A 23,090-nucleotide genomic window follows, 5' to 3' on the forward strand; every position below is an offset into this window, starting at 1 on the left:
CTTGCAGGCGTCAAGGAAACATTAAGATCTCCAAAATAGCTTGGGCTGACCGAGGAAGGTGGACATTTTGTAGAAGCATGGGTATATGCATGTGAGAGACATTTTAGAGAGACTTGTCACAGTCATTCTCAAATCCATGACAGGTTTTGGAAGAGAAGAACCACAGGAGGGTTGACTCAGTCTCATTGACTGAGTCTTGGGAATTGGGACCTTCTTGAGTGCGCCACCAGGTTGACCACCAGCTTGCTTCTGGGAGGCCACAAGTTCTCATGAACTTTTGCTCCTAGAAGTCTTCAGTTCACGCTGATCCTCCACCGTTCCGGCATTCCCTTAGAAATGTCATAATAGATGATTCTATTAGGATTGGTCACAGAATCAGCCAGATGTTCAGACTAGATTTGGCCTTCAGGTCCACTCTTGAGTCCTTCTCAAGGACCTGGAATAGCCAGCTGTTGTTTGATGGATTAAAAATATTGTCAGCTCTTCCAAGTCAAGCTGCCTCTTGCAATTGACCGATGGGGAATTTGTCAATGCTGGTAGTGTTCAAGGGATGCTCCAGATGTTTTGGGATTGCACCCAAGGCGCTATCACTATTGATCCTACTTTTGCTTTCTTTTGCCACATTTGTCCGACTTCTATTTCCAGGTCATTTTGTGACATTTGCCAGTTCTTTGTCTTCTGCTGTCTCCAGGTATGGGTGTCCTCAATTTATGACCACAGCTGATCCCAAAATTTATGTTGTAAAGCGAGACATTTGTTAAGATTATGCCGCACCTTTGCAAAGGGCCAAATGTAAAGAGAAACTTTGGCGAAGAAAGAGCAGGTTGTTTTTTAATGCATTACATGCCAAAATCCACCTTGGAAGGGAAATATTCCTTGAAATATTGGCTCGGAACTTGGAACGTCTGATATGCATTAACAAACTCATCTACCGTTAAAAAAAAAACATTGTCTTTCTCAAAAATTAACCAATTTTCTTTTATTATCTCATAAGCTTTCTGCGTGTTACAGTCCAGCTTGGAACATGACTCTCAAAGTGGAAGCAGGCTGTAAATTACATTACTTTATGCAATAATAAAATAAAATGAGGCTGTGGAGATTTTTATTTTATTTATTTCTCTCTGCCAAAGGGGTGGGAAGTTGGCCGTATGGGCTGGGGGAAAAAATCCCTCCATTCGCGCAGATAATGGTTTATCTCAGAGACGGGTGCCATATTGTCTAGCTTCGACAGCCAAATCAGAGAGTAGAAATGCCGAAAAAATGTGAGAAAAGTAGAATTAGCTTCTTTAAACTGGATTAAATCCAACCAGCGAATAGATTTGCAAATTAAATGTTTCGCTCTCTGGTCTTCCGGAAGAAAGTTTGCTATATTGTACCTATTCACCAAACCACGATCACCTGGTGGCCTACTTTCCACATCTATTCTTCTATCGCTATGGACCTAAAAGGGTTAAACCAAAAGGCACTTATTTTGGGACTGTCTATTGCTAATAACTGGCAAATAATTTCCCAATGGCCTCTGTAAAAATTCTGTCCTTTTTTTTATGGAGCTGCAAATACTTAGAAAATACACATTTAAAAAAAAAACAAACCAAAAACCAAGCTTTCTGCTTTTTTGCTGTCTTTCTCCATTTTAGCCAGTTACAAAGTTTTGCCAATGTTTAATTATTAAATATATCTGTTTTAAAGGCTTTTTTTTACAGCGGAGAGGTGGCTGTGCTTGCTCTGATTTGAATCGAAGGACTGACTGCAGGAGGGAAGATGGCTGTTATTCTGGGGACAGGCTAAACTGGAAATGTTCCATGGGAATTTTCCAATGAGAAAGAAGAAAGAAAGAAAGAAAGAAAGAAAGAAAGAAAGAAAGAAAGAAAGAAAGAAAGAAAGAAAGAAAGAAAGAAAGAAAGAAAGAAAGGAAGGAAGGAAGGAAGGAAGGAAGGAAGGAAGGAAGGAAGGAAGGAAGGAAGGAAGGAAGGAAGGAAGGAAAAGGAAGGAAGGAAGGAAGGAAAAGGAAGGAAGGAAGGAAGGAGAGAGAGAGAAGGAGTGAGAAAGAAGGAAGGAAGGAAGGAAGGAAGGAAGGAAGGAAGGAAGGAAGGAAGGAAGGAAGGAAGGAAGGAAGGAAAATAAAAAGGAAAGGAACATCCATCTTCTCCTGGATCTTCTGATCTCTTCCTGGTCCTTCAGCTCTTCTAACGGTGGCTCCATCACCACCATGACTGAGTCTCTCCACATCCTGATGGCCTTCCTTTTCTTCGCTTTCCAAAGCAGGACAATTTGAACCTGGTGGTCTCCTTTTTTTTCCCCTTCTGCCTTTCCTAGCATCATGGAACCTCTCCAGAGCAGACATCAGGTGTGTCCAGAGTAGGTCATCTGAACCTGGCGCTCCTCTCTTTTTTCCTTCCACCCTTCTGAGCATCAGGAGGTTCTCCAGAGAGCTGGGTCTTCACATCATATCTACGAAATAGGATAATTTGAACCCAGGACAATTGTGCCTCCAATAAGGATTTCCGATGCAGCTGTTACCTTTGTTCTAAATGAAACACAGATGTCTGCCGCAAAGTGCTAACGAGACAACACCACAACTCTCCCCGCTTCACACACACACACCAGGAAGGTTGCTGGTGACAAATATGAAATATTGATCCGATTTTGAGACTCATTCCTGCGATTTGATTTCCATCTTTCAGGCCTTCCGGCTGTGTTTGTCACAATATGGGCAACTCTTCGAGCAACATTAGCAGACACCGTGTAAGTGTCCAGAGTGATTTTGCTCTACATGAATTTCCTTTCATTAAAAAAAAAATGCTTTATCTAACTTTTGAATCCTGCGGTACAAGTTTTATTTTTTATTTCTCCAGAAATTCAGAACCTATTCCATTTAAACATGGAATAGAAATAATTTGGTAGAGATAGATAGATGATAGATAGATAGATAGATAGATAGATAGATAGATAGATAGATAGATAGATAGATAGATAGATAGACAGACAGACAGACAGACAGACAGAAAGAAAGAAAGAAAGAAAGATAGATATAGATAAGTGATAGAAGAGAGGATAGGATAGATAGATAGATAGATAGATAGATAGATAGATAGATAGATAGAATGAGCGAGAGAAAGAGATAATAAACAGATAATAGAGATGGATGGATGGAAGGATGATGATAGGTAGAACATATAGATAGATATAACTTCATTTATATTTATGTGGATACCTAATAAACTTGCCGCTCTAAAGAGTTGTAAACTTGGTTTCTGTCTGATCTTGTTTTAAATATTTTTTTCCTTTGCTCAAATAAGAGTGAATGTAGGCAATAGGCACACACTGCCTGTCTGATTGGAAAAAAAAATTGGCGCTTGAGGATATTTTTAATCCCAGAGTGCCATATGATTTGTTTTGCTAATAGTCATAATTTGTGTAGCCATGACATTTTTATTCCTCATGAAGCTGGCTGGATCATTTATTACCTCAACATTACTTTCTATTTTTTTAAAAAAGATATGTGTGTGTGTGTGTACACACACACACACACACACACACACACACACACACACACACACATATATATATAAATATTCGCTCAAATTCAATGACTGGGTTATTTTTACAAAAAAAAACAACAGTCAAGGGAATTTTGTAAAACCCATAGTATGAATAAAAGCTAGTGTTTTTCAAACCTGGTAACTTTTAAGATGTATGAACTTCGACTCCCAGAATTACCCAGCTAGCAAGGGCAGCTGTGGAATTCAGGGAGCTAAAGGCCACACATCTTACAGTTGCCAAATTTGAAAAACACTCTTAAAGGCCAACCTGTTTGGATCTGTGGTTCCTGAAATAGACAGACCTACTCCCTTTTTTTTAAAGGGTAGACTACTCCTTTACCTGGAAGCTCAACCTCTCATAAATTTGCTTTCCCAGCCAGGCTGGGGATGGTTTCAACAGATCTTTTGATAAATGAAGATTATAGAAGTTTCTGGAAACAGTCCCTAGAATGGAAAGCTATTTTATAACAATCAATCAATCAATTAATAAATCAGATTTATGAAGCAGCTTCTTCTTTTCTTGGCAGATGCTGGGATTTAAGCGCTGGCTATTTCAAGTGGTTCATCCAGGTGCCCATCCTCACGGCCGTGTTGGTGAGTCGGAGCCAAGGAGAAGTATGGGAAGGGAGAAAGAGGAGAAATTAACAGGCAGGGGTCAAAAAAGTCAAGATGGCGGATGGGGTTGCACAGGGAAAGCCGTTCCCTTTTTTACAGGCCTCGCCTGTTATTTAAATCAGAGTTACTCAACCTCAGCAAGTTTAAGGTGGGTGGACTCCTAGAATCCCCTAGCCAGCGTGCTTGAAGAGGGGAGGACTTCCATTCCCAGAATCCCCCAGCCGGCATGGTTTAAGAAGGGTGGACTTCATCTCCCAGAATCCCCCAGCCGGCATGCTTTAAGAGGGGTTGGACTTCCACTCCCAGAATCCCCCAGCCAGGATGCTTTTAAAGTGAGTGGACTTCCACTCCCAGAATCCCCCAGCCGGCATGCTGCCTGGCTCCCCTTCATAGAACATAAAGTCCCAGCACTGGAAGGGACCTCAAAGGTCATCTAGTCCAACCCCAAACTGAAGGCAGGAGACCTTACAGGTAATCCTCAACCTACGACCACAACTGTACCCAAAATTTCTGTTGCTAAGCAAGACAGTTAAAGTGAGTTTTGCCTGATTTTATGACGTTTCTTGACACAGTTGTTAAGTGAATCACTGCAGTTGTTAGGATAATCACAGGGTTGTTAAGTGAGTCCAGTTTCCCCCATTGACTTTGCTTGTCAGAAGGTCGCAAAAGGGGATCACGTGACCCTGGGATGCGGTGAACGTCATAAGTATGAGTCAATTAGCAAGTGTCTGAATTTTTAATTTTGAGCACCTGACCGTGGGGGGGTGGGGTGGGGGTGCTGCAATGTGGTAAGTGTGAAAAGTGGTCCTAAGTCGCTTTTTGCAGTGCTGTTGTAACTTCGAACGGTCACTACACAGATGTCTGTAAGTCAAGGACTACGTGTACACCATCAGACTGGGTTGTCCAGTTTTTGAAATCTCCAGCAAAATTGCCACAATGGGCGAGAAACTCAGAAGCTGAGCAGAGATCTCTTCCCAAGACTGCAAGTCACAAATAACTGCACACACAAAGATACACGCACAACCCGGTGGCCGGGACGAAGCCGCCAGCGTCCCTTGGGGAGGGGGGGGGCGGTCTGCAGACCTCAATCCGAGCCCATCTCGGCTTCCTTCAGACGTGGGGAAGACAACATTTGCGGGGAAACTGAGGCGGGCTTCCCAGCCTGAGAATTTTTTTCATTTATTTTTTGCAAGACAAACCAACATCCATCCTGGGCAAACCATTGTTCTGTGGTCAGTGGACCGTAAACGGAAAAGGGCTGGCGTCATCTCCTCTGGCCAACTTCCCCCATTCTCACCGCTCCAAAATGTCTGGGTGGTCCAGAAAGTGGGTGGAGGTGGGAGGGGTGCCGGATAGCCGGAATAGCTTGCCGTTAGATCTCAAACCTGGTTAGCCAGCGATGCCCTCTCGTTTTGTTTTGTTTTTTTGCAACCACGCACCCCCCCAAGGTTTTGGTTGTTGTTGTCGTTGTCATTGTCGTTTTACATCCTGGCCCTGGAGGTCTCTGCCTTGTCCCCATCCCACCTTCACACACACACACACACATACCCCCCCCCAAAAAAAGTCCATATATATATATATATTTTTTAAATGTGGTATGGGTTTTGGAAAGATAAATTGCCCAAAGGGGCACTTTTATTGGTATTAAACTATCGCTCCCTCCCTCCCTTCTCCTTTCCCACGCTCTCCCACTGCTTCCCCCCCCTTTTTTTTCCTTACTTCCTCATTTTCCTTCTTTCTCTCTTCTCCTCTTTTTCCCCTCCTTTCTCCTTCCTTTTCTCCTCCTTCCCTTCCCTTTTCTTTGTTCCTTCCTTGCTCTTCTCCCCCCTTTCCTTTTTTTATCCCCTTTCTCCTCCTCCTCCTCCTCCTCCACCTCCTTCCTTCCTTCCTTCCCTTTCTCCCCTTCCTCCCTTCCTCCCTCCCCCTCCTCCTCCCTTCTTTCCTTTTCTCTTACAGGCAAACTTTATCCTGTTTATCAAAATCATCAGAGTCCTTGCGACCAAACTCCGAGAAACAAACGCGGGCAGGTGTGACAGCAGACAGCAGTACAGGTGAGTCGTTTCCCTCTGGAAACGGAGCGACAAAGCGGAGAGAAAAGAGGGGAGAATGCAGGAAGGGAGAACAAAAAGGAAAGGAAAGGAAAGGAAAGAGGAAAGGAAAGAGGAAAGGAAAGGAAAGGAGAAGGGAAGGGAAGGGAAGGGAAGGGAAGGGAAGGAAAGGAAAGGAAAGGAAAGGAAAGGAAAGGAAAGGAAAGGAAAGGAAAGGAAAGGGAAGGGAAGGGAAGGGAAGGGAAGGGAAGGAAAGGAAAGGAAAGGAAAGGGAAGGGAAGGGAAGGGAAGGGAAGGGAAGGGAAGGGAAGGGAAGGGAAGGGAGGGAAGGGAAGGGAAGGGAAGGGAAGGAAAGGAAGGGAAGGGAAGGGAAGGGAAGGGAAGGAAAGGAAAGGAAAGGGAAGGGAAGGGAAGGGAAGGGAAGGGAAGGGAAGGAAAGGAAGGGAAGGGAAGGGAAGGAAAGGGAAGGAAAGGAAAGGAAAGGAAGGGAAGGGAAGGGAAGGAAAGGAAAGGAAAGGAAAGGAAAGGAAAGGAAAGGAAAGGAAAGGATGAAGAAGAAAGGGAGGGAGGGAGGGAATTGGAAGAAGGAAGGAAGGGGAAGAGGAAGAAAAAGGGAGGGATGGGAAAGGAAAGGAAGTAGAGGAAGAAGAAATGGAAATAGAGGGGGGTGGAAGGAAGGGGAAGGGGAGAGAGGAATGAAGAAGAAAGGAAGAGGGAAGGAAAAGGAACATGGAATGGGGGAAGGAAAGGAAGGAGAATAGGAAGAAGGAAGGGGAAGAAGAAAAAGGAAGAAGGAAGGGAGGGATATCAAGAGGGAAAGTGAAGAGGAAGAGAAGGAAACATGGAGGAAGGGAAAAGAGGAAGGAAAAGGGAGGAGGGGTAGGAAAAAGAAGATGGGAGGAGGAGGAGGAGGAGGAAGGGGCGAAGGGAAGGGGAAGGGGCTCCGTGCAGCAGCTGCCCATCAGCCCCAGGAGACAAAGGCAGACACATCTGACCGTCACTAACTGCGCCCCGGAGGGAGCCTCCACCGGCTGCAAACGAGGCCGACGCGGAGGCGGAAGAGACGGATTCGGCCAAGTCCCCACAAATCTGGAAACAATTAGCCAGGGGGCACCAAGGCCTGTGGCGGCGGGGGGGGCCCCAAGCGAGCCCTCCCACCCTCTGGCATCGGCCCTCGCGGTGTCCCGGCTGGAAAAACACCCTCCAAATGTCCAAACCCGACATTCACCCTTCAAGAGGGTGAAATAAATCTCGAAGAAAATGATAGGCTGAGAACGAAACTTTGGGGTTTTTGCAAAGCCGGGCCAAACAATCCCGCTGGCCTCGCCTGCTTTGAATTAAAACATTTTCTTTCCAAATTCACATTTCCCACCCACCCCTCTTTCTTCTCCCCACCCGCACCCGGAGCTTCCAAGCCAACTGTGCCAGCCCGACCAAGGCAGGTTCTCTTCGCCTCTGCCAGCCTGCCACGTCCTGCCCCGTTTGGGGGTCTCCAGGCCTTTCCTGGCAGAGGATTGCGGGGGGGGAGCGAAGAAGGGGCTTGCGAGCTAGTCCTCGCCCTACCCCGACCTGCAGTTTTTAGGGGATAGGCGCCTGTTAAACCAGCCGTGCCTGATTTTGCACCTGTAAAACGCCCTGAATCGCTGCAGCCATTAAGCGAATCGTGTGGTCGTTAAATAAATCCCACTTTCTGCATTGATCTTGCTTGCTGGAAGGCAGGTGGGAAGGTTGCAAGGTTCCTTCCTTTCTCTCTCTTATCCCTCCCTCCCTCCTTCTTTCCTTTTCTCTCCTATCCCTCCCTCTCCTCCTCCTCCTTCCCCTCTTCCTCCCTTCTAGCACTGAGGATGTTCCCTAGTTGGGTCATGAGACGTCTGCAAAAAAACCCACCTAGCTCAGAGAGCACCAAGGACCCCACAGTCCTTCCTCTTCCTCCTCCTCCTCCTCTTCCTCCTCTTCCTCCTCTTCCTCCTCCTCCTCTTCTTCCTCCTCCTCCTCCTCCTCCTCCTCCTCCTCCCTTCTAGCACTGAGGATGTTCCCTAGTTGGGTCATGAGACGTCTGCAAAAAAACCCACCTAGCTCAGAGAGCACCAAGGACCCCACAGTCCTTCCTCTTCCTCCTCCTCCTCCTCCTCCTCCTCCTCCTCCTCTTCCTCCTCCTCCACCTCTTCCTCCTCCTCCTCCTCCTCCTCCTCCTCCCTTCTAGCACTGAGGATGTTCCCTAGTTGGGTCATGAGACGTCTTCAAAAAAACTCACCTAGCTCAGAGAGCACCAGGGACCCCACAGTCCTTCCTCTTCCTCCTCCTCCTCCTAGCATTGATGATGTTACCTAGTTTTATTTTATTTTATTATTTTAATTCCATTTATATCCCGCCCTTCTCCGAAGACTCAGGGCGGTTTACAAGCTTAGCAGTAGCCTTCATTCTATGTATATGCCTGCTTGTTAGGGCTTTCACACACACCCCAAGCGGCATTATTACAAAGTCAGCTTAATTGCCCCCAACAGTCTGGGTCCTCATTTTACCTACCTCGGAAGGATGGAAGGCTGAGTCAACCTTGAGCCTGGTGGGACTCGAACCTGCACTAATTGCAGGCAGCTGGTGTTACTTAGGGAGGCATTAGCCCACTGCGCCACCAAAGCCTGCAAAAAACCCACCTAGCTCAGAGAGCACCAGGGACCCCACAGTCCTCCTCCTCCTCCTCCTCCTCCTCCTCCTCCTCCTCCTCCTCCATACATTCCACTGATGATGTTCCCTAACTGGGTCCTGAAACGTCTTCAAGAAAAAACACCCAGCTCAGAGACCACCAGGGACCCCTCCGTTCATCCCTGAGGTACACTCTTCTATCTATAATTTCTCTCTTTCTCTGCAGGAAACTCTTGAAATCCACCCTGGTCCTCATGCCGTTATTTGGAGTCCACTATATCGTTTTTATGGCTATGCCGTACACGGAGGTTTCCGGAATCCTCTGGCAAATTCAGATGCACTATGAAATGCTGTTTAACTCCTTCCAGGTTCGTATCGCTCCTACCCCTTCTTCAAAATCGCCAGTTTAGGATTTAGGAAGGGTGGTGAAAATGCAATAAAATGTTTTTTTTTCCCCCATCCATGATGTCCGTCCATGAGTTGCATTTCAACTCTCATAATCCCCATACAACTCACAAAATTTATAAAGTATTCATTCTTAATAACACTGAATTAAAAAGCAGTTATTAATATAAGTACTTCTCAAATTAATTCTGAAATTTTAATATACATTATTAGTTATTATCCCTCTCTGAAGTCAAATCGGATTTTTATGCGTCTCAGTTGTAATTTCGTCGCTGCCATCCATTTCTCTCAATCTTCCTCCATTTTAGTACCCCATAATCCCCCCTCCAGAAAAGAAAACCCGGGGCATGATGGGAAATAAATCATGTCAAGGTAGTCACTCCTTGACAAAACAAAACCTGTGAACGCAACAGACTGGGTAAAAGCCAATAAACTAGAACTTAACCAGGTGACTTAGGAAGGCGTATGAGGGATTCTCCACTATACAGGTAGTCCTCAAGTTACGACCAACATTGAGGCAACATTCATGCTGCTAAGTGAAACATTTGTTGTGAGTTTTGCCCCATTTTACGACCTTTCTTGCCACGGTTGTTAAGTGAATCACTGCAGTTGTTAAGTTAGTCACACAGTCGTTAAGTGAATCCAGCTCCCCTATTGACTTTGCTGATCAGATGGTCGCAAAAGAGGATCACGTGACCCCAGGATGCTGCAACTGTCACAGATACGAGTCAGTTGCTAAGCAATGGTCGTAAGTGTGAAAAACGGTCATAAGTCCCTTTTTTCAGTGGCGTTGCAACTTTGAACGACCTCTGAGTGAACTGTTGTAAGCCAAGGACAACCTGTATGTTACCCACCCCATTATGGATTAAGTCAGAGTTGGGGGTCAGCCATAGGAGACCTGCCACCCGTAGCCTAAAAATCAGTCCCAGAGTCCAATTTTATTCCTTCTTTTTCTTCCTAGGGATTTTTCGTCGCAATTATCTACTGCTTTTGTAATGGGGAGGTGAGTATCCCAGCCTGCAGAATCAGAGCACCAGGAAGGAAGAAAGGAAGGAGGGAAGGGAGGGAGGAGAGGAGAGGAGAGGAGAGGAAAGGAAAGGAAAGGAAAGGAAAGGAAAGGAAAGGAAAGGAAAGGAAAGGAAAGGAAAGGAAAGGAAAGGAAAGGAAAGGAAAGGAAAGGAAAGGAAAGGAAAGGAAAGGAAAGGAGGGAGGGAAGGGAAGCGAAGGGAAGAAGGGAATGAGAAGGGAAGAGAAGGGAGGGAGGGGGAGGGAAGGAAAGGAAAAGGGGAGGGAAGGGAGGGAGGAGGAGGGGAGGGAAGAGGGAAGGAGGAAAGGAAAGGGAGAAAGGAATAGGGAAAAAGGAAATGAGGGAGAGGAGAAAGGAAGATGCGAGGGAGGGAGGGGAGGGAGGAAAGTGGGAGGGGGAGGGCATCATTTCTTCAGAGGTGGGAATAGCTGTTCTAAAAAGCTGCCCAACACACAAAACTGATCCCCCAATGAAGCATTTTTTCCTTCAAACATTCTGAGTGCCCTGCACAGACTTGCCAATGAAATCAGCTGATTAACGGATCCCTTCTTTAGATTCCAACTGCTTAATTGGGGGGGGGGGGTGTCTCACAAACCATTTTGACTGTGTTTGCCAGATGTGTATGTGCGACGCTCATGAACCGCCCCAATGGCTTCAAAAGTCCCTTCCCATCAATCCCCCAAAGGACTCACACAACCATCTAAGACCCCTTCAGGTTTCTCCGATTTTTTATTTTTTATTTTTTTGCAAACTCCAACTTACGCCTCCCCAGAATGTCTTCTGTTAACGGCTCCGGGTCAGAACTTTCCACCAGCCGTAATAACCATCCTTTTCTCCCCCACCCCATTCCTCACCCTCCCTAGGTCCAAGCCGAGATTAAGAAGTCATGGAGCCGATGGACATTAGCACTGGACATCCGAAGGAAGGCGCGGAGTGGGAGCACCACCTACAGCTACGGACCCATGGTGTCCCACACCAGTGTCACCAACGTCACCGCCAAAGGGGGCACGCCACTCCCTCTGAACGGCAAACCGACCTCCGGCGCCCTCAACGGACACCGGAATTTGCCTGGGTACATCAGGAATGGGTCCATCTCAGAAAACTCAGTGGTGTCTTCAGGGCCCGACCATTACAGCAAAGAGGAGGACTATCAGAACAGCTCCGGACTTTACAACGGCTACAAGCCAGCCGCCCTGTTGGAAAAAGAAGAAGAATCTGTGATGTAAACTGGACAAAATGAGATGAGGGTTAGAAAGCCCCACTTAGGGCCCCCTGAAATCACTGCGGGTGGCAAGCAACTTCCAGGAAAATTGATCCCCATCACTGTTTTGTGGAGGGGGGTTTGACTCTCCACTCAATTCTTTGCAACGTGAAACGCCATCTTGCCGGAATGAAGGACGGCAACAATTTTGGCAACCCAGCAGAGTCTCTGCGTTCTCCTGCCCTAGAAGGCAAGGGTGATCCCCATTATCTTTGGGGAGCGCAGGGCAAAGGGGCCAGCGGTCCCAGGGCATTTAGATTTTTTCTCCTTTAGGGGAACGAAAAGGACCCTGCCAGTAGGCTGATCCATCCGGGAACATTTCAGAGAAAAACTTTCTTTTACCTTCGTGGTTGATTTGCTTTTAAGATTTGGTTTAGCAGGTGGGAGGGGAAAACCCTACAATGCATGTATTCCAGAGAGGACTTTCCCCCCACCCCGTCCAGCGCTGTAGCTAAATTCATGTTTTAAGCGACCAAGTGAAAACAAGGGTTTCGCAATCGAAAGAAAATTGAAATGATTTTCCTGCTTGTCCTCGATCCTGTTATCTTTTTGCTTCCGTCTTGCCGCACGAGAAAATCATATTGTCCCGGGCTCTTATTCCTAGTGACTCAGCCTTCCCCCTCCCCCCCTTCCCCCGAGCAAAGGCATCAGGAGATTGTCCAGCATTCATTGGGGAAGGATAAATTATGATTAGATCAATAATCTAGAGCCTGCTCTGCATAAAACAATGAGTCAGTTCAAAAGCGAAACAGAGACGATAATGTTGCCTCTCTCCGGAGACAGATCATTGATTCACAATAACAGGGGAAACCAACGCTGGATAGAGAGCAAAGTGGGAAGGAGCCGGGTTGCAGGCTCTGGGTTCGGGTCCTTCATCCCTGCAGCAGGATTATGAGCTTTGGAACCAACCAACCCGGGGCCAAGGGCAGCCCGCTGAGGATCAGATGGGCAGGTTAAAAAGGATGTGAAGAAGTGAGCACTGTTTGCACTATCTCCAATGGAAAGAAGGGATGAGAGAGGTTTGGATAGAGAAACGGGGATTGACCCCTGTCCAACGGGGCTGTTTTTCCTCACCTCCCAAACGTTGTGTTTTTCTACCTCTCCTATTCAGCGCCATTTGCGGTCATTTTGGGGGGTTGTTTGTGAACCTGGGTCCGTCCCAGAGTGATGGAGGCTGGGACGCTGTGGTTCTGGGGCAGCAAACACGTCGGTTTGCACATGAGCGAGCCATGGCGACGAAAAGTACATAGTGTTATCCAAAGCCTCTGTGACGGTGGGCCAGATCAAACTGCCTCCCCCCATCGGCGCCCAAGAAACAGAAGATGGTTCTGTTTTCCAAAGATCCGGCTACGAGGAACCCCAAAATACTGAGTGGACGATTTTGCTTTTAAGGTTGTACACGAAGGCAATGTTGCATTAAGGTGACAGTTTTCAAGTTGGTCCTCGTGGGCACCCGCTCGCTCTCTCTCTCTCGCAAATGGATCGAGTCTTATTCCCACCAGGAACTGCCGTTCAATAAACAGAGTGAGAATCAGCTAAAAGGGAATTTTTATTCTTTACAAAAATCCCACACTTTAGGAAGAAGGAAGCCTAAGCCATTTTCCTAGCATTGTACAACTTACAGCGATAATTGGGACCAGAATTCCCACTGCTAGGTGGTGGTTAAGCGAGGTGGATCCGATTTTATAACCTTTTTGTCACGGTTGTTAAGAGAAGCGTTGCAGTTGTTAAATGAGTTACACAGTCATAAAATGAATCTCACAGTCGTTAAGTGAATCCGGCTTCAGAAGCCAGTTGGGAAAGTTGCAAATGGACAATTTGTGACTCTCACAATGCTGCAACCATTGTAAATACAGTTAGTCCTCAACTTAAACGTTCGTTTAGTGACCATTCAGGGTTAAAACAGCACTGCAAAAGGACTGTTTTTCACACTTAATGGCCATAGGAGCCTCCCCATGGTCCATGATCAAAATTCAGGTGCTTGGAAACCAAGTCATATTTATGACGATGTATCCCAGGCTCATGTGATCCCCTTTTTGTGACTTTCTGGCAAACAAAGTCAATGGTGGAAGCCAGATTCACTTAAGGACTGTGTTAGTAACTTAACAAGTGCAGTGACTCACTTAACAACTGTGGCAAGGAGGTCATAAAATCAGGCTAAAACTCACTGAACAAATGTCTCACTTAGCAATGGATATTTTGGGGGTCAGTTGTGGTTGTAACTTGAGGACTACCTGGCAAGCGCCTGAATTTTGATCACATGACCGCAAGGATGCTGCCACGCTTGTAACTGTGAGGAGTGTTCGCTTTTTTCAGCGGTGTTGTAACTTTGAACGGCCACTAAATGAATGGTTGTAAACCGAGGATTGTTGCAGACCGAGGAATCAGTTCATCCCAACACCGGGATAAGGTATCTTCCTTAACTGAACTGGTACTAATGACATATTTATAATAATAATAATAATAATAATAATAAAGTTGGAAGGGACTTTGGAGGTCATCTAGTCCAACCCCCTGCTCAGGCAGGAATTTCGTTTTCTATCCTGATTTTTAAATATTATTAAGGCCTAGAATTGCTAGAAAACTTCTCCTCTTGCAAATAGGAGCACTGGGTTATGACATTTGCACCGGTTTGACTTTTTAACAAATGCCTCCTTGTTAGAAAGAACAGCACCCAGAATCCCTTGCAAGGAAGCCATGACAGATTGTCATCACTGCTTCAATAAAGGACTCGCTCGCTCGGATTGAACGTGTTCCCATCTTCAGGCATCTCCAGGGGCGTTCAGAAAAAGTCATCCAGGGTTTGGCTGCACAATCGCAGACGCCATTTTGACTTTATTGACCCACTTCTTCCCTCCTCTCCCCCCCCCCGCCTGCCCACCCAGAGGACTCTTGATCACATACACCGCTTGCAATAGCAAACAATTGGAGGAAAACAAAATCGCTCTGAAAATTAAGGTTACGATAAAAAAAATGTTTTTTTTAAAAAATAATAATAATAATAAGCTGGTTTCTTCCCTTCAAATTTGCACAATGGATGTTATATTGTCTAATTTATTCCACCGTGTCTTGTTTAATTTATGCTGCTTCGGTGAAATTTCGTGAAAAGGGTGGGGGAACTACGAAGGGAAGCAATGGGTGCTTTCTCCAGACCCCCTATACACCCCGAGGAATGGACCCCAAATCGCTCATATTCTTACTCGACCCCCCTGGCTTTCCGAAACCTCCTATATGGTTTGCAGCCATAAGGACTAGGAATTTCCTCATTTAAAACCAAAATAAAAGCTGAACTCTCTCCAGCTAATGCCAGCATTCTGTGACGTGTGTTTTTTACTTGTCTGTTTCCATGGGACACAAATACAAGCAGTCCTTGACTTACCACCTGTCTTGCCACAGTTGTTAAGTGAACCACTGGGGTTGTTAACTTAAGTCGCACGGTCGCTACGTGAATCTGGCTCCCCTATTGAAGGTGGCGAAAAAGGATCACGTGACTCCGGGAGGCTGTGACCGAGGTAAATAGGGGTCAAGTGCCAAGCGTCTGAATTTTGATCACATGAAATGCCGAAATGGTCGTAAGTGTGAAAAGTCACACTTTTTTTGAGTGTGTAATAAGTCACTTTTTTCACTACTGTGGTAATTCTGGTCACTAAACAAACAGTTGTAAAGCGAGGACTACCTGTAGCATTCTCTCTCCCTCCCCTAAGGTTGTATGGTAAAAATTGAGAAAGAAGGAGGAGGAGGAGGAGGAGGAGGAGGAATGAGAAGAAGAAAGAGGGGGGGAGGAGGAGGAGGAGGAGGAGGAGGAGGAAGAAGAAAAAGGAATATGGCATCCTTGGTGCTCTCTGAGCTGGGTGGTTTCCTTGCAGACGTTTCATGGCCCAACTAGGGAACATCATCAGTGCTAGAAGGGAGGAGGAGGAGGAGGAGGAGGAGGAGGAGGAGGAGGAGGAGGAGGAGGAGGAGGAGGAGGAGGAGGAGGAGGAAAAAGGAATATGGCATCCTTGGTGCTCTCTGAGCTGGGTGGTTTCCTTGCAGATGTTTCATGACCCAACTAGGCAATATCATCAGTGCCAGAAGGGAGGAGGAGGAGGAGGAGGAGGAGGAGGAGGAGGAGGAGGAGGAGGAGGAGGAGAAGGAGGAGGAGGAAAAAGGAATATGGCATCCTTGGGGCTCTCTGAGCTGGGTGATTTCCTCGCAGACATTTGATGACCCAACTAGGTAACATCATCAGTGCTAGAAGGGAGGAGGAGGAGGAGGAGGAGGAAGGAAGGAAGGAAGGAAGGAAGGAAGGAAGGAAGGAAGGAAGGAAGGAAGGAAGGAAGGAAGGAAGGAAGGAAGGAAGGAAGGAAGGAAGGAAGGAAGGAAGGAAGGAAGGAAGGACTGTGGGGTCCTTGGGGCTCTCTGAGCTGGGTGGTTTCCTTGCAGATGTTTCATGACCCAACTAAGGAACATCATCAGTGCTAGAAGGAAGGAAGGAAGGAGGAAGGACTGTGGGGGTCCTTCATGCTGAGCCTAATTATTTTCTTGCAGAAAGCCGTCATAAGTCCAGGACTAGCTGCATAGCTTGATTTTTGATAGCTCAGATCTCCCAAACTGGAAAAGCTGGAATCGACAGCAATTTGTACCAGGAATCCAGATTGCCACGGCTGGTAACCCTCACCAGACATTTTATTCCAGATTTTTCCAAGCAAGAAAACGTTGACTTCAGCTTGCACCGCACTGTGCACGCACACACATGCGCGCACGCGCACACACACACACACAACACACAAACGCACACACACAAAAGCAACAAGCACTGCTTGGCAAGCAGCTGCCAGTGCCCCACCAACTTTTAATTGAATTGTCATTTTGAAAAGCCAGATGCCCAGAATTTCTTTCCCAAGTTGTAAAATGACGTTCAAAACTCAGAATGTGGAATGTGAGGCTCTGATCACAATTATCTCGTTGCTCAATCATAGCCCATTCCAGGCAACGTTTATTTACGGGTCAAAAAAAATAGTTTCCAGTTTTATTTATTGATTTGTTTCTTTTATGCATTAGATTTTAATTTTATGTCATGTAGTAAATTACTTGTACGTGTTTATACATATACCATATTTACACATATGTTCGCTGCCTTGAGTTACTTATAAAGTAATAAAATACTTCATTGCTTCATAAGTAATTCAAGACAGTGAACATGTATAAAACTCTTTCCTGTTCTTATTTTCCCCACAACAAAAACTCTTGTGAGATGGGTTGGGACCAGAGAGAGGGACTAGCCTTAAGTCACCCAGCCGTCTTTCATGCCTAAGGCGGGACTAGAACTCACCATCTCCTGCTGATTGGCCCAAAGTCACCCAACTGGTTTTCCATGCCTCGGGCGGGACTAGAACTCACAGTCTCCTGGTGATTGGCCCAAAATCACCCAGCCATCTTTCCACATCTAAAGTGGGACTAGAACTCCCGGTCTCCTGGTGATTGGCCCAAAGTCACCCAGCCGATTTTTATGCCTAAGGCAGGACTAGAACTCACCGTTTCCTGGTGATTGGCCCAAAGTCACCCAGCCAGCTTTCATGCCTAGGGTTGAACTAGAACTCACCGTCTCCTAGTTTCTAGGCCAACTGCTATTGGTGTGGCCTTTCCCACCTCTCTTTATTTCCCTCAAATGTCCAATAGGTATTTCTATTTGCCACTATTTGCTTTTGTATTTTATTCTATAATCTAATAAAATGTTACAAATTCTGACAAAGGAAAAGAAAAAGAAAAAAGAAAAAAAATGTCCAACACGTATATCATGATGGAATCTGCACAGATGATCTGCCGATGGGCGATGAAGGCATGCTGTTAATCACATCAATCATTAAAAATAAAACCAAGAGATCTGAAGCTGTCAAAATCCAGAGAATCATGAAGTTTTGTGTCCTTTAATCACTGTTTGCATTTCTAAAGCTTCATTGCAATATTTGTAGAATTTCTTTTTATTTCTTTCTTTCTTTCTTTCTTTCTTTCTTTCTTTCTTTCTTTCTTTCTCTCTCTCTCTCTCTCTCTCTCTCTCTCTCTCTCTCTCTCTCTCTCTCTCTCTCTCTCTCTCTCTCTCTCTTCTGTTTTTCTGTCTTCCTTTCTTGCAGGATAAAATAATCTAGGAAAATAAATTGCGTCTCGTAATCATTCTATGCATTCCAGGTTAGCCAGGAAAATGAAGAACACATGATGGTAGTCACCACAACATTCCATCTAGGAAAAGGGGCGTTTTTAAATTATTTTTATTGTTGTTGTTGTTGTAAAACTTGCATAGACAGCTGTGAAGCCAAAACAAGAGAATGATAGAAAAGACCTTTTTTCCCCCAATTTTACGGTTCACGATTCGCAATAATAATAATAAAAAGAACTGGAAGGGTTGAACAAATGCACAAGGATTGTTTGCAAGATAAAAAGATCCCAGGGTGATCAAATTGTTTCTGCAGCGTCTCTCAACATGGTTATTCTTATTAATAAGTTTTTGATACTGCCAGACAGTTCCCTGAGTTTAATTCTCATAAGTCTTGTGTAAGTTTATTTATTTATTTATTTTTATTTTAATTCCATTTATATCCCGCCCTTCTCCGAAGACTCAGGGCGGCTTACATGCTTAGCAGTAGCCTTCATTCTATGTATAGTTTAGACTGCCGAGGTAGGTACCAGCGCTTAAAAAGGATAGACAAGTTAGGAGCCACCCAGACCACAGCAGCAGCTAACTGAACTGGCTCTCAAGGACTGAAGGGAGAATAGTTTGGAAAAGAGACCACCAGGAGAAGCCCATAGCTGTACAGAGGAAGAAACTTTCTTTTTAGAAAAAAAAATTGAGAAGTAAAGAGTAGTAAACCAGGGGTGCCCTCAAGTGGCAGCATTCAGCCAGTTTGGGGTGAACTTCAGAAAAAGATTAGAACTGGTTAATAATTGGATGGGCGACCATAAAGAACCAGAAGGGTATAAAGTTGAATGAGGAAATGAAAGATAATCTGGAAGACGGGGGGAGGGAGGGAGGGAGGGAGGAAGGAATACAGGGAGAGAGGGGGAAGGAAAAAGAAAAGGGAAAGGGGGAAGGGAGGGAGGGAGGGAGGAAAGAAGGAAACAATACAGGGAGAGAGGGGGAAGGAAGGAAAAAGAAAAGGGGAAAGGGAGGGAGGGAGGAAAGAAGGAAGGAAAAAGAAAGGGAAGGAGGGAGGGAGGGGGGAAGGAAGGGAGGGAGGGGAGAAGGAAGGAAGAGAGGCAGGGAGGACTCATAATCCTTCTTTCCCACCCTGATGGGGTGCCGAGTTTAGTGGGTGCTCACATTTGTCTCCAGGGTAAGTTGTTTTTTCCCTCCAAGGAAAACCTACCCTGCAGTCTTTATCTTTATGGAAAATAGATGTTCTGCTTTTCTGTGGCTGGAGTGGAATCAACCGAAATAGAATATACTAAAATGGGCTGTGATTACATTATCTTTTTTTGCTTTGTGGTTTGTTTTTTTTAAAAAACGGATGTCCATCTGGCTTCCCTCGTGAAAATGCGAGCAGACAGGTAACCGTCTTGGTCAGAGGCCAGCAAAAGCCCCCCTCGGAGCATCAGGAATTGAGAGACTTGAATTCTCCATGCAGCCGAGACATTTTTGAAAAAAACAAAAAGAAATGAAAAATGACCTTGAGGATCGTAGGAATACTTTATTTAGTAATAAAGAAGGTTAGCTGAGAGATTAATTTTTATTCTCTTTGATTGGATTAAGCTTTAAACCATTACCAAGGAGGTATAATAGTTTAGGAAATAGTTGGGTTTCCTGGGGGAACGCGGATTATTAAATTAGGAAATATTTATTTGGTATATGTCTATTGTTGTGTAGCCGGTTCTTGCAGGCAATAAGCAAGACGGAAGGTTGCAAACAGGAACTCGCTTTATTGGAGTCAAGCAGAACAGAACTGAAACAGAGGCTTCTGCGCAGCTACTCATACGGTTGGCCACTAGGTGGCGGCCAATAGTTTTAAAGTAAGGCGTTCCCACCCCAAATCTACCAATGATCCTCTTGGAGACAACAAGTCTGGCTTAGTCAGTAACCATTACACAGACACACCATTGAACAACCTTTAAGCAGCATTAAAACAAACACTTTAATCAGTACAACTAAAAAAACCCCAATACATTACATATATATTCTCAAACTGTAAACTAGAAAGTTTTAGTTTGATTTAATGGCTTTGAGGTTAGATGGAGTGTCGCTCTCAAAGGAGCCTCAGCTTTGCAAAGATATTCAACTGAATTTAAATGCATTAACTGAATAATTATGAGAATGAATAATTTATCTCTCTGTAATGTATCTTTCTATTTGTAATTTATCCATCTCTATCTATCTATCTATCTATCTATCTATCTATCTATCCTATACTCTATCCTTCTCTCTACAATCTATCTATCTATCTATCTATCTATCTATCTATCTATCTATCTATCTATCTTTATATATATATATATCTATTTCTATATCTAACTCTATCTCTCTCTATATCTCTATCTATCTATCTATCTATCTATCTATCTATCTATCTATCTATATCCCTATCTCTATCTATCTATCTATCTATCTATCTATCTATCTATCTATCTATCTATCTATCTATCTATCTATCTATCTTTATATCTATATATCTATTTCTATATCTAACTCTATCTCTCTCTATATCTCTATCTATCTATCTATCTATCTATCTATCTATCTATCTATCTATCTATCTATCTATATCCCTATCTCTATCTATCTATCTATCTATCTATCTATCTATCTATCTATCTATCTATCTATCTATAGATATAGAGATAGAAGGAAAAGTCTTCATCGTGGTTCAGTCCAAGCCAGGAGTAAACAAAATGGTGACTGCTTTAGGAAGAAGGTTGCAGTTTATTGAAGAGGAGAGCCAGAGAGGAAGATGGCTCTGGAAGAAAAAAAGAGCGAGCACATGTAGGGAGTGGGTTTTTATAACCTCTGGGGCTTTTGTTTGGAGTTGTTTCCTGTTCCTGTTTGAGGCTTTGTATTTCCTGTGTCATGTATTCTGACCAGTGTGAGTGTGCCACTTTGGCATCTGTGAGTTAATCCTATTCTGTCCTGTCTTACAGTTTGGGTGGGGTATGTAGATTTTAGGCGTCTTTGTCTTCCTAAGCTTCTAGCTGGAGGCCTCCAACCTTCCTGAATGGATGATCACATCTGCATTTCTAGAGAGCTGGTTTCTGCTTGGAGGAGGGAGACTTGGGACTATTAAGAAAAAACTAGGCATGCTTTTCTGCCTCTTTAATATTTCCTTCTCTTGGGGGGGTGGGGGCTGACTTCCCACACTTATCTATCTATCTACCTACCTACATCTATCTATCTATCCATCCAGTTATCTATCCATCTATCTATAATCTATGTATCATTCTGAAGTCACAATCAAAATCATAACTGATATCCCTACTGTTCTGTACCAGCCTGCTACCGGCCCTGCAGAAAAGGCAGGGTCAACCCCTTTACAAACGGCAAGAGGCTGGAATTACGCCTGCCAAATTTATAGCTACAAAAACAAACAAGACACGAACCAAGAAACAGAAGCTTTAAGAAACAGGAACTATCCGAGCGGTTGCCTTCAGCAAACCAGCCCTCCCAGACATTCCCCTTATATAGAGTTCAGGGCGTGGCTTCTCTCTGCCTCCTTCCGAGAAGCCCCATTGCCTTCCTCTGTTTACTCCTAATTGACTGCCTCCTGCGTCGGGCGTCCTTGAACAGGGCCAGCTGTGGGTCATCTTCATCCACACTGTCAGGCTCGCACAGCTGGTGACCAAGTGGGAGGGGCCTGCCTGAGGGCTATCATCAGCAAGATCTTCAACCCCCTCAGCAAGGTCTTCAACACCCCCCTCCTCCTCTGAGTCGTCCGACCCAACTGCCGAACCCACAGGCTGACCCTGAATCACAACACCTACATTGCAAAGCTGATTGCTGGGAACGCCAGCTACAGAAATTCCTGCTAGGCGGCACCAAGCTAATTGAGGCCTTGTTTTCAGTTTGGCTAAGCTACTGTAGATTGGGTTATGGGTGACTAAATGCAGTGCTTTTTTTTCTAAAAAAAAAAAAAAGGTGCCGGAACTCTCATCTTGGCGGGCACAGGAGGTGGGGGGGCAGGGGGCAGCACTGCTGCGGTCACAGGTGTAAGGAGTGTTGGTGGCAGGCTGCCTCCCCGGGGCCAGGGCCGGCGCAGCTGGTGCTGTGGGAGCAGCGGGGCCCACTCTATATGGCGGGGCTGCACGGGGCGGGCGGCGGAGGCGGGGCGGGCCAGGCAATGCAGGGCGGCCACTTAGGCGTGCAGGGTGAGGCGACGGTGCCACAGGTCCAGCACCAGGTAGGCCACCAGCCTGGCTGACACGGGTGAGCACAAAGAAGGAGTGCACATGGACTCCGCAGAACCCACCTCCCACTCCTTGTCCTCTCTTACTTACCTAGTTGAGATGGTGTAGTTGGGCAGCAGGGAGGGATGCAAAGTTCCTGCCAACTCGCCTTCGCTGCAGACAACTTGCCGGTGCAACGTTTGCCGTCCAGGTCTTTTGGCGCGCTCAGCAGCAATTCCTATTGGCTTTCAAAAGCCAATAGAGGGAGTAGCATAGCTTTGTGTGTGTGTGCGTGCAAAAAAAGGTGCCGGAATGCCATTCTGAGTGTTCTATGAGAAAAAAATCCCAGACTAAATGGATGATGGTACTGATCAGGAGGTTAGACTAGATGACCTCAGCTTTCATAGACCAAATTCAATAACAATCTCCTAAATTTTTGCCTTTTTTCAAATTTGGCCACATTAAGATGTGTGGACTTCAGCTCCCAGAATCCCCCAGCCAGCCACCCCCATATTGGCTGGGGAATTCTGGGAGTTGAAGTCCACCCACGTTAAAGGGGCCACATTTGAGAAACGCTGCTTTAAATGTTGTTGGAAATCTCGACATGCTGATGATAAAAAAATAGTGAAATAAAAAGACTCCGCTATTGTTAAGTGAAGCGTCTCACTGTTAATTAACAACTCAAGGAGCAGGATTCCATTTCAATAAATTACTGGAAAGTAATTAAGCACAAGCTGTTAATTGGGACGCTCCAGAATCCAGATGTCAGGGGGAGCTTAATTTTTGCAATCCGCTTAGAATTTGCACAATCAGCACACTTTTCTCAGTGTCGCAATTTCTTGCTCAGAAACTGTAATTGTACATTCTTCCGCCAGGTTAAAACACCCATCGAAAATGAGATAAACTTTAAATCTTCTCTTCTATCTAGAAATTATATCCTGCCATCCTTGTGAGGTTTGAATTAGCCCTTGAGGAACAAATTGCAATTGCTTCTTCCTTCCTTCCTTCCTTCCTCGCTCCCTCCCTCCCTTTCTTGCCTCCTACCTACTCATCTTCCTTCCTCCCTTTTTCTTTCCTTCCTTCCTTCATTTCTTCCTTCCTTTCTCTTTCTCCTTCCTTCCTTCATTTCTTCCTTGGCTCCCTCCCTCCTTCCCTCACACCCTTCCTTCCTTATCTTCCTCCTTTCCTTCTTTCCTCTTTCTTCT

The 23,090-nt window shown here is 45.3% G+C and overlaps 1 protein-coding gene and 1 long non-coding RNA gene across 2 annotated transcripts in view; both read left to right on the forward strand.

Annotated features, from left to right (window-relative positions):
• The window catches only part of PTH1R (parathyroid hormone 1 receptor), a 36,698-nt gene extending 25,151 nt beyond the window's left edge, over window positions 1-11,547 (forward strand). Inside the window, exons 7-12 of the mRNA XM_081344219.1 lie at window positions 2,685-2,745; window positions 4,070-4,136; window positions 6,114-6,208; window positions 9,075-9,216; window positions 10,215-10,256; window positions 11,144-11,547. Coding sequence (XP_081200345.1) covers window positions 2,685-2,745; window positions 4,070-4,136; window positions 6,114-6,208; window positions 9,075-9,216; window positions 10,215-10,256; window positions 11,144-11,506 — 770 coding nt within the window. The 3' untranslated portion in view covers window positions 11,507-11,547. The remainder of the gene's footprint in view (window positions 1-2,684; window positions 2,746-4,069; window positions 4,137-6,113; window positions 6,209-9,074; window positions 9,217-10,214; window positions 10,257-11,143) is intronic.
• Window positions 1-15,565, forward strand: part of LOC308677644 — a 792,073-nt gene extending 776,508 nt beyond the window's left edge. The window contains exon 3 of the long non-coding RNA XR_014028542.1: window positions 15,520-15,565. This is a non-coding gene — a long non-coding RNA (uncharacterized lncRNA). The remainder of the gene's footprint in view (window positions 1-15,519) is intronic.
• Window positions 15,566-23,090: the final 7,525 nt, after the last annotated feature.

Source organism: Vipera berus, assembly GCF_964194415.1.
Source record: "Vipera berus genome assembly, chromosome: Z".
Taxonomy (NCBI): Eukaryota; Metazoa; Chordata; class Lepidosauria; order Squamata; family Viperidae; genus Vipera; species Vipera berus.